The sequence below is a fragment of the Nelumbo lutea genome, chromosome 1, assembly GCF_056320005.1.
Source record: "Nelumbo lutea isolate HS-2025 chromosome 1, American lotus-T2T, whole genome shotgun sequence".
Classification (NCBI taxonomy): Eukaryota; Viridiplantae; Streptophyta; class Magnoliopsida; order Proteales; family Nelumbonaceae; genus Nelumbo; species Nelumbo lutea.
In genome coordinates, this window is record NC_142684.1 from 212,747,008 (window position 1) to 212,762,430 (window position 15,423).

The 15,423-nt window shown below is 46.5% G+C and overlaps 1 protein-coding gene across 1 annotated transcript; it reads right to left on the reverse strand.

Annotated features, from left to right (window-relative positions):
- Window positions 1–266: 266 nt before the first annotated feature.
- Window positions 267–1,602, reverse strand: LOC148880844 (RING-H2 finger protein ATL29-like). The gene has a single exon (XM_088960557.1). It carries the CDS (start codon window positions 1,412–1,414, stop codon window positions 533–535), a length of 882 nt encoding a protein of 293 aa, XP_088816683.1. The 5' UTR covers window positions 1,415–1,602; the 3' UTR covers window positions 267–532.
- Between the last annotated feature and the right edge of the window lie 13,821 nt (window positions 1,603–15,423).

Genomic DNA, 15,423 nt, shown 5'->3' on the forward strand with positions numbered 1-15,423 from the left:
TTGGGTGCAAATTCCGATTTAATTTTTATTTCGAAATTTACGTTATTTTGTTTGATTGCCGTATAAATGAAATATAGAAGACCTGAATCAGAATAAATTAAAATCCAAAACAAAATTAAACAATTTATTTGCTCTCCTATGCGTTTGTACTAGTGCAAAAAAAATTGCACTGCAATCTACCTTTCCACTCCACCTCCATGTCCTGTATATGTGAAAACCTCACTTGGATTTTAAAGATAAATTAATTGACTGCTTTTGAGGCTCTATTTAGAAGTAGAAGTAGAACATCATGATTTAGAAGTATTTTTCTGGAGTTTATGTTTGGATTTGAACAGAAAATAAGAGAGAAATTAACGGAAAGTTTTCTTAACCTTCTTTTCCTATCTTACTTTCTATCGAGAGAGAGAGAGAGAGAGAAATTATAGGGGTATTGGAATTTATCCAAAAAGAAAAACCCTGGTGCCGTTCTCAAATTGGTCAAAATTTTGAATTAATCTACAACTAGAACTAGCTAGGATAATTCATAATTTCATTATACCCTAGATATGTCTCCCCTGGAAAGTTGTGAGAATTGGGCCAAGCCACCTATTTCTGAATGGGAATCAGCTGAGAAATCCCCAAATTCAGTGCAACTTCCCGTCCAATTATGACCTCTTGCAAGGTGCTCTTTTACAATCTCCGGCAATCTCAACGTAAACCTATCGTCGTCCTCTTCAATATGTATGATGGAGTGCCCTGTTGTGTGGGACCTTGAAAATTTCTCAACCTTTTCATGGCCTCCAGCTACAGCTTGTCGGGTGATGATCATGCTAGCACTTGCACTTTCATGGCTTCGTCCTCTCTCGTCCTCTTCCTCCTCCTGCTCCCTATCCCAATCCCCATCTTCTTCTCTTGTATCATCCCGTTGTGTCAATGCCGTCAAATTGGCCTCCGGTTGCTTTTCGGGTGACTTGTGGAAAGGATAAAGATTCCTGCGGCAGACGGGGCAGGTGGTGTGGTTGCCAAGCCAGAGGTCGATGCAATCTGAATGAAAAACATGGTTACATGCGGTCAAGAGTCGAAGCAAATCATCAGGTTGGAACTCTGCTAAGCAGACGGCGCATTCTAGTCCACACTTGTGGTCCTGTCGAAGTTCTTTCACGGCGGAGTATACAAATGTGGGGAACGAAGAGATAATGGAAGGGTCAAGGCCGATAGCAGTAGTGTCCGTCTGAAGGACAATGAGATTGCCGGATGGGGTACGGCGTAGAGAGGATGTTGAGTTGGATATGTATTCCATGAAGCACTTGCAGAGATATACAGTGAAGAAACCAACGAGGAAGAAGATTAGGAGGACAATGGCCAGAGTTAGTGTTAGTGAAGGCGAATTGTAAACTTCTGGTGGGCGTTGGCGGATGGAGGTGTTGGTTGACATTGCCTGAATCAGAAGCTCAGATGCTTGGCCGGATATAAACTATCCCGGCCTCTAGCTTTGCATGAACAATGAATGATACAGAAGAAGAGAAAGAGAAAGAGAATAAGTTGTCTCTCTCGCAGTCGCAGGCCAAAGCCAGAACTTGTTGTTGATGTCGTGGTTTAATTATTATCTCTTTTCCCTGTTTGGTTTTGGTTTTAGTTTAGTTTTGTGAAGGGAATTGAATACTCTCTCTCTCTCTCTCGTGCAATAAGGTGGGCGAGTGGCGAGGTCGCCAGGTTGAGGTTGGTTTTTCCTGTGCGGTGACGACCAAAGTCATAAGTCATTGAACGAGTCAGTAGAGAGAAAAAAATAGAAAGGATGATTGGTTCTTGGATTTCGATTCAGTGAGACGACCCCCACGTCACGGGGGAGAAGCTTTGTTTCACGGTCAGTCGCATCGCAATTTACCCATAAATTTACCCATAACCCACCCCCCACCCACCCTCTAAATTCTAATGAATGCCCCATTATTAGCATTAGCATGAACATGTGAGTTGATACGACACGACACATATCCAATCTTCGTACGATTAAAATCATCATCCAATCAGATTCCTATGGTGAATGCCAATCCGTGCGTGAATCTTTGATTTCCATGGTGATTGTCCCCTAGCCTAGCCCTACCTAGTAGGCACTTGGACCAACGGGATCGCCTATGGTCCATGTTCCATGGGCTAGCTATGAATGAAAACACTCATTGCATGATCGATGATCCTGACCATCCATTCCTTTTCATTTTTAGTACATCAGCATGGCTCATTCTTATTTTCCTTTTTTTTTTATTTCTTTTTGTTGCGTGAAATGAAATGCGAGTTAAGTTGGATCGACGGGGTGGGTAGATCATAGATGAAGGCCTTTGATCTTTGGATTGAGCGCATAGAGCATGATTTTATTTGTATTTGTCGATGATGATACCTTTTCTCTCTCTCTCTCTCTCTCTATATATATAGCGGAGGGGCCCCTGTTTTGCAAGGGAAGATTGGAATTATAACATTGCTATTTGTTATATTAAAAAAAATGATTTTTTAATAAAAAACTTACAATTTTAAATTCATATAAAAATTTAAAAGAGATTATCATGGTTCGTTTTTTAAATATTGCTTCAGTAAAGCATCTCATATAAAAAAATACGATCATATAGTAATAATTCTAAGCTCTACTTTATATATGTCATTTGTTTTACATCGAGAACTCCCAGTTGACCCAAACGGTAGGACCATTTGGCCCGAGAATTGTCCAAGCAATTGGTTTAATGAATCTCTAGAGAGGGTCTCTGTTGACCCAAAGGTGATGAGTTAACTTTCATTTAATAAGAGATTTTTTCACAAGTATTTAAGCTCAACATCTAGAGTTGTACAAAAACCAACATTACAGTACAAAAGAGAGACACTTCAACAGATTTCAATCCTTAGTGGAGGGTCTTGGGTGCGTTCTTGGGTCTCTAGCAGCATAATGGCCCCGATCGATTGGCCCTCCTTAGTTGCCTCCTCAAGGTTGAAAAGACAAACTCCTCCACCATGGGAGTGATCTCGGAGAATAACTGCATGACCTTCCTCTTGTAGCATGCGGAGCCGCCTTGCTAAGATTCGATAGCATAGTCATTTAATTCTAGTAGAAAAGCCTTTGAAGCCTTGTACTTGGCAACGACCTCTTTTTTTGCCCGAGCCGCTCTCACCTCAACCTCTTGTATAGCTTTCTTTGCCTTCTCCCTCACCTCCCTTAGGTCATGGACATGATTCCTCAACTTCTTAAGGTCATCCTCCTTGTCTTCCATGGCCTTTTTCACCTCGACAAGTTTCGCCTTCATCTACATGTTCTTGACCTCTCTCGCCTCGGCCAGTCAGTGAAGGCCTTGCATGTGGTCAACTAGACTGACAACTAAGCATATAGCTTGCAGAAAGTAAGATGTCAAAAAAAAAAAAAAGAAAAAGAAAACTCACGGTCATGGTCTAGTGCATGGCCAAATTCTCCAAAAACCTGGTTGTGTGGCTATCGACCTCCCTTTGGATCTTCAGAAACATAATGCCCCAAGCAAGCTATTTAGCCACACCCTTCGTTTCTAAGCTGTCATTAGGATGGACATTCCAAGTCGATGAGTAGACACCAACCTCTTCTCTCCCTTCAAACATGGCTTGCCCCTCAAGACTCCTCCGAGGAGTCGATTGCAAACGATTGCGCTATGAAGGCACCTCCTCAAAATTCACATCAACCACCTTATTCTTTGTAGCCCTTGGCCTCTTTGATTGCTGAGGAGGACCCTCTCTAGAGTGTTACTACCAACGTGCATCAACCATCACCTTTGGGTCAACCGTCTAGGCAATTGGTTTCACATCAACCATCCTAGTTGAATAATTGTTGAGTTCTACCACATGTTCGAATGACAACACGTATGATACTACTTAATGGACCTCACACACTCAATTTTTTGCCTATAATTTTTGTTGTCAAAACAAGTTGTTCGAGGTGGGCGTTAGAGGCCTCAGGTCAATGCCCAAGGCGAAGACTTCGACGCTCAAATTAGTATGAAGGGTATGAGGTGGACAAGGTCCGAGGTGTGAGCACTCAGACGAGGCCACAAGAATTCTCAACTACTATCTAGAGAGTCTCAGTTCCAATCCCATACCTTGAGGGGGGTACCTTCTATTTATACTTGAGGCAGCCAAGAGGTAGGTAAGCTCGAATGGTCTGGATGCGGTTCGTATGCAAAGAGCATGGTCATCTGAGGTCGCTAAGTGATGTCGCACCATTGGTTCCAGAATACGCACTGAGCTTTGTTCCGCCCGCGCCCTGATTTGGTCTGCTTTGGAGGCTATCGCCTAACACGTGTTGCCCTTTCATTAGGCACAACCAGATACGCCTACATTATTTTCCCCCCAGTCCCGAGGTCGTGGTGGAGGCCTAAGCTGAGGGCCTCGGCTTCGACCGAAGGGAGTGTGCCAGTTGTGCTGTGGGAGGCGCCATTGGGCCTTCTAGGTAAGGGCCTCAACCTTGTTTATTGAGGATGAGAATGACGTGGCCTGCGGTGGTGTCGGTTTGATCTTCATTCACTTCTCTAAGGGATGCTGTAGAGGCTCCTTCTGCTGGGAGGCGTTGGCCTCAGCTTCGAGGTCATTGCCATAGGTGGACAAGAGGAGACCTTGTCCCCTGTCCTGTTTCCGTGCTGGTGTGGAGGCAAGTCTGTGGAGGCCTCGGCTTTGGCCGTGGGTGCCGAGAGCGGGGCACTTGGGTGCCCGAGTTGATGACTTAATTGTTTACGGGGTGGAACTCGCCATTATTGGCCCACGAATCGTGGAGGAGGTGGGTCTCGATGCCAGATTTGGGTCGTGTGAGACACGGGTCTCCGAAATGATGAGTCAAGGCCTGCTCACGATGGGTTGTGGTGCCATGATCAAAGGGGAGAGATCCAGGTGAGTCAGGTCGTGTGTCCACTAGGTCAGCATAGTTGGGCAAACCAGCAAGTTGCGGCAAGAGGATTGGTCGGTTTGCTCGGTGTTGTTTCGTCTTCCCGAGGAGAGCGAAGCGTGTCCGTCAATGAACAACGCCGTTGGATCCACTGATTTGGGCCATCCATTTTCCTTTAAATAGGGGCCTTAGTCTTGTTTTTCCCTCGCCATTTGCTTTCGAGTGCCATTGCCATCAAGAGACTTTTGCTTCCTAGAGTCTTCAACTTACTTGCTATGCTTAGAACTTTCCAACCTTCGTCCTTGCCTAGGTAAATACTTCATCATGTCTTATTCCGATTCCAGCCTCGAATGCTATGAGCTTCCCAACCTCTTGGGAGTGGGCTCTTATCGGACCCCTTTGCCTGCCAATTCCAGCCGAGGCTCATCGGTGAGATCCCAGCTTCGAGGTGTGAAGTCAAGGTGCTGAGGGAGAGGACTGCCCCCGAAGGCGCCAAGTGTGGCTAACAAGGCGATGACTCTCCTCCTGAGAGCGCCGTTTCCGCGATGCCGTGGGAAGTTGAGGGGTCTCTCCAAGTGGTAGTGGGGGAAGAGATTCTTGAGCCCAGCCCAAGGACGATGGCTGAGTATGCTGCTCGAGGGGTGACGATAGGTCATCTGCCATGCTTGAAGTATGACAATATACTTGACTTCAACCAGGTGAAATCCCTAGCTAGGAGATATTACATTCCCCGGTCCTACAGACTTAGGGTTCCTGACACTAGTGATCAACCGTGGACGCCAGAGGAGGGGGAAATCTGTGTCTATTAGCATTTCCTAGAGTTCGGGATCAGGTTTCCCCTCCATCCTCTGGTCTCTGAGCTACTAAGGTGGTACGGGGTAACCATTATCCAGTTAGCCCCTAACGCCCTTAGGATTATTATTGCCATGCTAGTGGTGGCTCATTGTCAAGATGTGGACCTAACCCCAAAGTTATTTGGTGTTATGTTCGTGTCAAGGTCGCATGCTATTGAGGCCGACTTATATTACTTCCACTCACAGAAAGGCCAACCCATAAAGAACCCCTTCTTTGTCCACAACTGGAAGAACAATTTCTTCTTCATTTCCTATCCTGAGGGTTGGTCGTTTAGGTCAGGTTGGGGGGAGATGCACCTAATAGCCGAGAAGTCCAAGCCTTTACTTCAGGACGATGAAGTCGCCGCGGTATCCCACCTACTCATGTTGGGGACACGTTGGCTCTCACCGAGAATTCCAAGGCTCAGTTCCGCTCCCCTCAGTATGAGAAGTCCTGTTGTCGGCTTTCGCTTTACTTGGAGGTGTTGACTTCTATCCTTTTTGTAGAGATGCCATTGGACGTGAAGAGAATGATGTTGGAGAGTGTTTTATCCAAGAAGAAGGCCTCGATCGAGGGGACGTTAGAAGGGCAGACGTCGAGGAGGCTTGCCGAGGGACGCCCGTGCCAGTTGAGAGGGGGTCCACACCTATCGAGAGGACGTCTCAGCCTCAAGCCCTCGCTGATAAAGGGGTGACCGAGGGAAGAGACTGGCTGAAGGGGCTTGGTCGAAGGAGACCGACAAGAAGAGAATGGCTGAGGCGCCTCATCCCTTTGGGGAAGAGGTTAGCACACAAAGACTGCCCGACCGAGGGCAGTGAGTGAAGGAAGGAGCCCCCTGTTGCTCTGAGGGGGCCTTCAATAAGGGGGCCTACAACCGGGCCTTCGTTTGCCCCACCATCTTCATCGGAGCCAGCCGAAGAGGGGGAACTCCTCACACGAGTGTTCTGCCCTATGAGGAATTTCCAAGAGGGGCACTCTATTAATGCTGAGAGGATTAGTAGAGCTTTGATTAAGGGGATGATCCCTCAGGGGGATCGTCTCGGTATGATGAACGTGGACCACATCATTCTCTGAGATCAAGCCCTAGACTTCTTGGCTGAGGTGAGTTGTAGTTAACTTTTGCTCTTGTTTGCGTTCTTGCCTTTTTTGTTACTTTGCTGATGGAGATGCGCTTGCTACAGGTCTATCGGCATTATGTTGACCTGGGGGGGTCAAGTTGGGCTCCTCCTCAATCATCTGGATCGGGGTACGAAGAAAAATGAGCAGCTCACAATGCAGGTGGCTTCGGCTGAGAGTAGCCGAGATGAGACCCTCATGGCTTTGGGAGAGGAGAAGCAACTCTGGTAGACGCTAGAGGATGACTTGAAGGTGGAGAAGGCTTAGACCGCCAGGCTTCAGGAACAATTGAAGAAGTCTAAGCTCGAGCATGCCCGTCTTGATGGGGTCACGTTGGAGGCCTAGAAGTGGGCTGTAGAGGCTGAGGCACGATTGACAAAGGCTAAGGAGAACTTCCGAGATGTGGTCCTTGTTTGGAAGATGACAACAGAGTATCAAGAATGCCTCACCGACTACGCGGCTGAGGCTTACCTGGAAGGGATTAAAGACACAAAGAAAGAGTTGTTGAGGATGATACTGGACTTCCAGGTGGACGAGCTAAAGCTACTCCTAGACATCGACGCCCTTCCCCCCGAGGTTCCTTTTAAGTTCCCCGCCAGCACAGTTGCTACCGAGGCCAAAACTTATGCCTCCCATCCGAGGCCAAAACTTTTGTAAGAGCTGAAAGTATATAATGGAACACTTTTTTTGCATATCTTATGCCTTTATCTCTACCTCTTCTTTCTTCTTTTTTTTTTTTTTTGCTGAGGGGTCAATGCCCCCCTTCAAGAGGTCACAAGTAGCAAAAGTCATTATCTGAAGTGACCCATTACTTAGTTGCTCGCTTTAGGATGTTAAAGGGAATTGGCTGAGGTCGAGATGTGCTACCTAGGTCCTCGGGGCCTCTTCCCTCAGCGGGGAGGAGAGGGAGTTACCATCAGCTCTCCTAACTTGCTCCTTGTTCCTTTAGGCCATGTTTGGTTTGAAGGAAAAGATAAGGAAACCTTTTCCTTTCCTTTCTCTACCTTTTCCTTCAAAACCAAACATAGCATTAGGGATCAATTGGGCGAGGTCGAGGTGCTCAGGTTGTGCTACACCTAACCTTTGTCGCATTAAGTTCAGTGAAGCCAATGTGGCCTACTACAGCCAAAGACTAGGGCAAGGGGTGTGATACCTTGGCCGACTTGGCTTATCTTTTCCTACTTGGCAAGGTAATTAGACTATTTTTAGTGTGTTCGTTCATTATAGGCCGAGGAATATTGGCCAAGGTTTGCAGTCGAGGCCCCTATTACTCCTTGCCTTATCGCGAAGGCTAGGCAGATGTTTAGTTTTGTGTGTCCTGACCACAGTCTAGTCCAAGGGTAGGTCCTAGGGGGAGGCTATACGTGTCGGCCAATCGTGTGGCCGAGGGGTCCTGGCTACTTGCAAAAAATAAGAACTTGTACACAAACACAGGGCCAAGGGGGAGGAACTTTGCACTAGCATTCATTGTTCAGTCAATAGGGATTACATTCATCGGTAGTACATCCAAAGATTCTCCGATTTCCATGTCCAAGGGACTAGTCTTCCATTTAAGTGTTCGAGCCAAAATGTGTCGAGGCTGACAACTTGCTTGACTTTGTAGGGACCTTCCCAATTGGGGTCGAGCTTGCGTACGCCTAGCTTGGGCACCTTTACTTTTCTAAGGACGAGCTCTCCTTCTCGGTAGTGTCTCTCTTTCACCCTTGAATTGTAGTAGTAGGCTACTCTCTGTTGATAGGTTGCTACTCTCATCTGTGCCTGTTCTCGAACTTCTTCCAACATGTTTAAATTTGTTCTAAGTTCTTCACTATTCTCAGCTTCATTGTATGCCTCAATTCAAAGCATCGGTTGGCCGATCTCTACTGGGATGACAGCCCCGGTGCCATAAGTTAGGTTGAATGGGGTTTCTCCCATGGCCATCTGAGGTGTCATCCGGTATGCCCATAGGACGTTGTTTAGTTTGTTGGCCCATAGTCCTTTGGCTCTATAGAGTCTAGTCTTTAGCCCTTCTAAAAAAGTTCAATTTATGACCTTGTCTAGGCCGTTGGTCTGAGGATAGCCTACTGAGGTGTATTGCTACTTGATAACGAGGGAGGTGCATCATTGTCAGAACCTTGCGTCGTCGAACTGCTTCCCATTGTCAATGACTAGCATGTGGGGGAGACCGAAGCGGCATATAACATTTTTTCATAAGAAATTCAGTATCATCCTAGTTGTGATGGTGGCCAGGGGCTCGGCTTCGACCCACTTGGTGAAGTAGTCGATGGCGATGACGAGGTACCTTCTACTAAGGGCTGATAGGGTTGTGGTCAACCGATGGGAGATGTTGGAGTGTCTTTGGCACTTATCACATTTTCGCACCAGCTCAATTGCATCCTTCTGAATTGTTAGCCAGAAATACTCTCCCCTTAGTGCTTTTGGGCTAAGGCTCTACCTCCGAGGTGGTTGCCTCAGATGCCTTTGTGAATCTCTCAGAGCACGTACTCGCCCTCCTCTTGATGGAGGCATTAGAGGTAGGGAAAGGTGAATGATCTTCGGTATAGCTTCCCTTCAAGCAAAGTGTTTCGCCTGACCTTGTTTCTATTGTCTGGTAGCTGCTCGATCACGAGGAAGTTGACGACAAGATCCATCCATGATGACTCAGTCTGTACCAGAAGGACTTAGACTTCTTTAATGGAGTGCCAAGCTAACTTTTCCACGCGAACAGTGCGGCCGAGGGCTACGCCCAAGGTGCTCGCCAACATGGATAGGGCGTTGTCTCTCATGTTCTTGAACCGCAAAACTTGTCGCAGGGAGAAGTGTTGGAAGTGGCAGGCTAGTTCTTGCACCTTGGTGAGGTGCTTGGTCATGCTTTGCTCCCTGGCCTCATACTCACCGTTGACTTGGTTTACCACTAGTTGGGAATCATTGAAGACCTCAATGTGTTGTGAGCCAAGGTCCTTCGCGAGTTGTAATCTGACAAGGTAAGACTTCAACTCTTTAAAGGCATGCTGACATTCTTCCATTCATTGGAAGCTTTTCAGTTTCTTGATGGCTCAAAAGAAGGGTAGGCAGCGGTCGGCCAACTTCGACATGAAGTAGTTGAGGGCGGCCATTCGGTAGGTAAGTCTTTGAGTTTTCTTGACTAACCGAGGTGGTGCCATATCCAATATAGCTCAAATCTTCTCTAGGTTAGCCTCTATGCCTCGTTGGGTGATGAGGAAGCCTAAGAACTTGTCTGATGTGACGTCGAAGGCACAATTGTTGGGGTTGAGCTTCATGTTGCATCTCTACAAGGTGCCAAAGGTCTCTACTAGGTCCAAGGTGTGCTTGTTGGCCTTGAGTCTTTTCACCACCATGTCATCTACGTAGGCTTCAACGTTCCTCCCCATCTAGTCCTTGAAAACTTTGTTGACAATGCTGGTAGGTAGTCCCAACGTTCTTGAGGCTGAAGGGCATGACCTTGTAAGAGTACGTGTCGTGCTCGGTGATAAACGAGGTTTTCTCCTCATCCTTGGGGTGCATCGTGATCTGATTATATCCAGAGAAGGCATCCATGAAGCTGAGTAGATCATACCCTACGGTGGCATCGGTAAGGTGGTCTATCCTCGGCGAAGGGAAATTGTCTTTGGGACAGGCTCGGTTGAGGTTTGTGAAGTCAATACAGATCCACCATTTCCCATTAGCTTTCTTTACCATAACCACGTTTCACAACTAGTTAAGGTAATGTACCTCTCGAATGAAGCCGACATCAAATAGCTTGTCAACTTCCTCTCTTATAGCCTTCCAATGCTCCGATGCAAAGTTCCTCTTTCTTTGCCAAATTAGCCTAGAACTCAGCTTGCAAGTAATGACTAAAGGGTCAATTCCGGGCATGTCAACAGCAGACCAAGCAAAGACGTCGACATTAGTTCTGAGGAAACTTACCAGTTCAGATAGGCTTTGTAGGGGAAGGTTGGACCTAGCATGGATTGTTTTCTCAGGCTCGACCTCGTCTATGGGGACCGAGACAAGGTCCTCAGCCAGTTGGCCTTGGCTAGTTGGTTCCTCCCTGAAGTCAAGGCCCTCGAGTAGTAGGGTTTCCTTGTTCTTGCCCTTTAGTGTTGCCACATAACACTAACAAGCGACTTGTTGATCCCCCTGAATGACTTTGACGTCGTGTTCAGTGGGGAATTTAAGGGCGAGGTGGTAGGAGGAGATGACTGCCTTGAGGGTTGGCCTCCTAATGATGGCATTGTAGGGGGAGCCAATCCTCATGACCAGGAACTCGTTCATCCACGTCACCTGTTGAGGCTCTATTCCTACCATGACGGTACGGTGGTTCTTGCTTTCGGCCTAACCACATTGTCGGAGAAGCTAACGAGTAGGACATTGGTGGGCTGAAGGCGCTCAGGTGTCAACTTCATCTTCTCAAATGCATCGTAGAAGAGGATGTCGACCGAGGAGTCGTTGTCTACTAGAATCCTCTTCACCATGAAGTTCGCTACGACGGTTGAGATTACGAGCGCATCGTCATGGGGGACTGTGACCCCCTTCAAGTCCTCGTCTGTGAACGTGAGGGGTTCTTCTTGGTTCGACTTCTTGGGGTTGGCCCTTGGATGCCCAGTTGGCTGACATAGGCTTTGTGGGCCGAGGCTCCGCCCATGGCTGTCCCCTCAACGATGATGTCTATGACGTTGGCGATGACCTCTTTCCCGACCTGCATGAGGATCTGCGTTAGGGTGGAGTTGAGAGGCGTATACTAGTTGTAAGCCAGGGCTAAGGCCGATGGCTTTTTGTGGTCCTTGTTGTTGTGGTTGTTGTTGTTGTTGCGGTTGTCTCCATTGCTTCTCTTCTTCTCCGAGCCTCTGGGTGGCAGTTGACCTCTCCTCCGGACGATCATCGACTAAGGCTTCCTCGGTAGCGATGTAGTTTTGTGCCTTCTTCAAAAATTTTGCCTTGTAATTCGGAAAAGTCTTGGCTACTGAGCACTTGAGGGCCAAGCCGGGCAGGAGGCCATTAATGGTGGCGTGCATGGAGACCATGGAGTCAAGGTCCCGGACCTTGAGTTTCTCTTTCTTGAAGTGGTCAATTTCGGACCGTAGACTCTCTCTGTGCTTCTATCGAATGGCCATAAAGGAAACGACACTCTTCTAACATCACTTGTTGCTGATGAAGTGGGCGAGGAAGAGGTTGGTGAATTCCTCCCATGAACCAATAGAGCAAGGGAGCCCAGAAAACCATCGGTGGGCTACCCCTTTGAAGGTCGCCAGGAAAGTCTGGCACGCCAGGGCATCAGAGTATCCATAAAGAAGCATGAGCGCTTTGAAACTCTCCAAGTGGTCGTCCGGGTCTGTGGTGCCATCGTACATCTCCAGCGTTGGTGCCTTGAAGTGTGGGGGGAGAGGCTCGGAAATGATGTCCGAGGTGAAGGCATCCATCCTCCCAAACGAATGGTTATGGCTGGCCGTGGCCTCTGCTCGGCTCTCTCTAACTTGGCAGAGCTCGTCCTTGATGGCTCTAAGCTATGCTTTGAGGTCAACGATTCATTGGTCAAGGGGGTCGGGGCCCCATCCTGGTCCTCTCGAACTCAACAAGAGTCGGCCCGAACCCCCGAATATTTTGATGCAGGCCTACGTCCATTTCTCCTAGCCTACCTATCATTCAGGAGGTTTGAGACACAAGAGGGAGAGGCGCGACATCGGCCCTCGACCCTCGAAAGGGGGCTATGATGGCCAAACCACCCATCTTCGTCCCATGATTTTTCTCTTCGACGGTGGTGATGTTGTTCTCGGCGGTTGGCTGGCACGACGACTGCTATCAAACTCTGAGGGGTCAGCCCAGTGAAAGTCAATTGGACCGAGGGCTAATTAGTCTACAGACACATGCTTACCCTAGTGGCCAAAGCTCTTGGCAGGGCGGCCACCCTGGGGGCGGCATCCTACTTGGGGGTACCCGTCGTCATTCTGCTAGGCGAGGTGGTCCATTCTCTCAAGGACCGCTTGGAGTTACTCTGTTATGACCAGGTTTTGGGCGTTCCTCGTGTTCCTTACCATGTTGACTAAAACTTAGGCTTATGAGTCGATTCTTTTAACTTTTAAGGAAGTTTGATTAAGGGAAGTCTTAGCAACGTTTCCACAGACGACGCCAATTCTTGATGCTCGGAATGGACCGAAGGCAACACTGTCAATTTGCTCCTAAACTGAGGTGTGATCGAGGTGTCCGAGGTCCAAGGTGGTTGAGGACTACTAGGTCAATCCTGCAAAGGAGTGAATGAAGTAGGGTGTTAGAAGCCTCGGGTCGGTTCCTAAGGCGAAGACTCCAACACTCAAGTTAGTATGAAGGGTATGAGGTGGACGAGGTCCAAGGTGTGAGCACTCAGATGAGGCCACAAGAACTCTCAAGTGCTAACTAGAGAGTCTCAATTCCAATCCCTTACCTTGAGGGGGTACACCTTCTATTTATACTTGAGGCTGCTAGGAAATAGGTGAGCTCGGATGGTCTGGATGCCATCCATATGCAAGGAGTGCGGTCATCCGAGGTCGCCAAGTAAAATCACGCCATTGGTTTTGGAATACACACCAAGCTCTATTCCACCCACGCCCTGATTAGGTCCGCTTTGGAGGTTGTTGCCTAACATGTGCTGCCCTGCAATTGGGCGTGGCCACATGTGCCTACATCAATATATATTAAAGGGAAATCTACTACCATTTGGCTGCACTTAGAAACAACACAAATAAGTGTGAATGCAAATATATAATGTAAAATGATTCATATAAATTGTAAAATTGGGTTAGTTTTGCACTAACAAATTTACCTTCTTACCAAACAGACTTTTAGCTGTTATAGATGCAAACATGAATTCCAGTAAAGCATATGTTTTTTTTTTTTTTTTTATCGAAAACCCACTTGAATACAAATTTACTTATTTTGTTTGATGTACTTTTACATCTTATCATCAATGCATAAATGTAATGTTGCCAAACACAGACAAAAGTGAACCAGAGTGCAAATTTACTATGAATCGAGATTTATAGTCCATTTGCATCGCTTCCAAACACAACCTCCCCGAAGGACAGGAGAGATAACATAACATGACTATGACCTATACATGTCCCTTTCCTTTTGGGCCTAAAAATTCTGACCCTGGCTGAACCATCCTTCTTCCTTCCTTTTCTTTCTACCGAAAGATTGAAATTTGGAATTACATTTGAAAGGCTTGTACTTTTGTCCATGCCAAATTAGTTCACAAGTACTACCAAGTGTAATCTATTTTCATGTATGGACCAAAATGTGCCAACCTTGAATCTATGTACTCGTTTCAGTGCAACTTTTGAACTAGATACAAATTTCATACCCAATTCAAATCCTCGTTGATCTGGACAGTTAGACGGTTCAGCCCAAGGACCATCAAGGCAACCGGTTCCATTTTACCCCAAACCTAGTCTCTAGCCAAAAACCATTAAATTGGTCAATAACCTACTGACCCATTTTACCCCAAACTCATTCAACAGTTTTTGGTTGTTTTTATTTTAATTATTTTTTACTTTTTCGTTGAAACAAGCCATCAATTTGAACTGGGCAGTCAAACCATCAACCCGAAAACCGATGGCCAGAACGGTTCCAGTTCTAGGTTGGTTTTTAAAACCTTGAATTGTTTGTAGCTATAATTTGCACTCCTATCTGATACAAAATTTGTACCTTTTTTCCCTCATATATACTCATTTGCAGTGCAAATTTTGCATCCAAAAACTCGTGCAAAATGTGCACAACCTTCCTCCTCTCCCAATGATCTCTCACATATAGTAGGAAGTGGGAATTACATCTTACTTCTTACCTAACTTCCAAACAAACTCTCCTACCTCCATTTTCTTATGTATAAAAGGGGAACTGTTTCATTTTATTTCTCAGAAACAAATGAGATAAAGTAAAATCTGAAGCAAAAGTGTAAATCAAAATTTACATTCAACCTGTTTGTAACCCCATACATTTACACCAGTGCAAATGAAATTGGCATTGCAAACATTTATCGTGTAGGTCAGTATGTCACTCCACCAATGCATCCCTGGAAACTACTTAGAAAGCCAGTGACCTCGTAGTTGAGTTGGTTACATCAAATGACATCCCTCCCAGAATGCAAGCGCGGAATTCGCACTTTGCAGGCTCTCTCCGTAGTGTGGCCAGAGCACTGGGGCTCATGGGCATTTAGACCATTTGGTTATGATTTCTTTTTTCTATTATTGTAGCTTGTCATCATCACATTAAAATTAACTTAATTGTCATCCCTCGAGTCCCCGGCATTCCTTCAGATGATAAAATTAAGAGCATGTGCAAATACCTGAACTGAATCGTAACTAGATACTAATGACTAACAAAGAACAGTTCAGTGGAATGTGTACTCTTCATCATCAATTCCCCAAACAAGAACATGTCTCCCTTCTCATCTCCAACAAACAGGCCACTTCCCCTGTAGTCAGCAGAAGGGAAAGAAAAAAAGCAAAGTTAGGGGCCAGTTTACAACTGAGAATGCTTCAGTAATAAGTTTGTGCATATATAAAGACATGTTTTATAGAACAGGAGAGGGGAGGGCGGGGGGAAGAAACATACCTTAGGATGTCTCTGTTTCAGAAAATGGTTTTCACTCAGGCAAGTGAAAC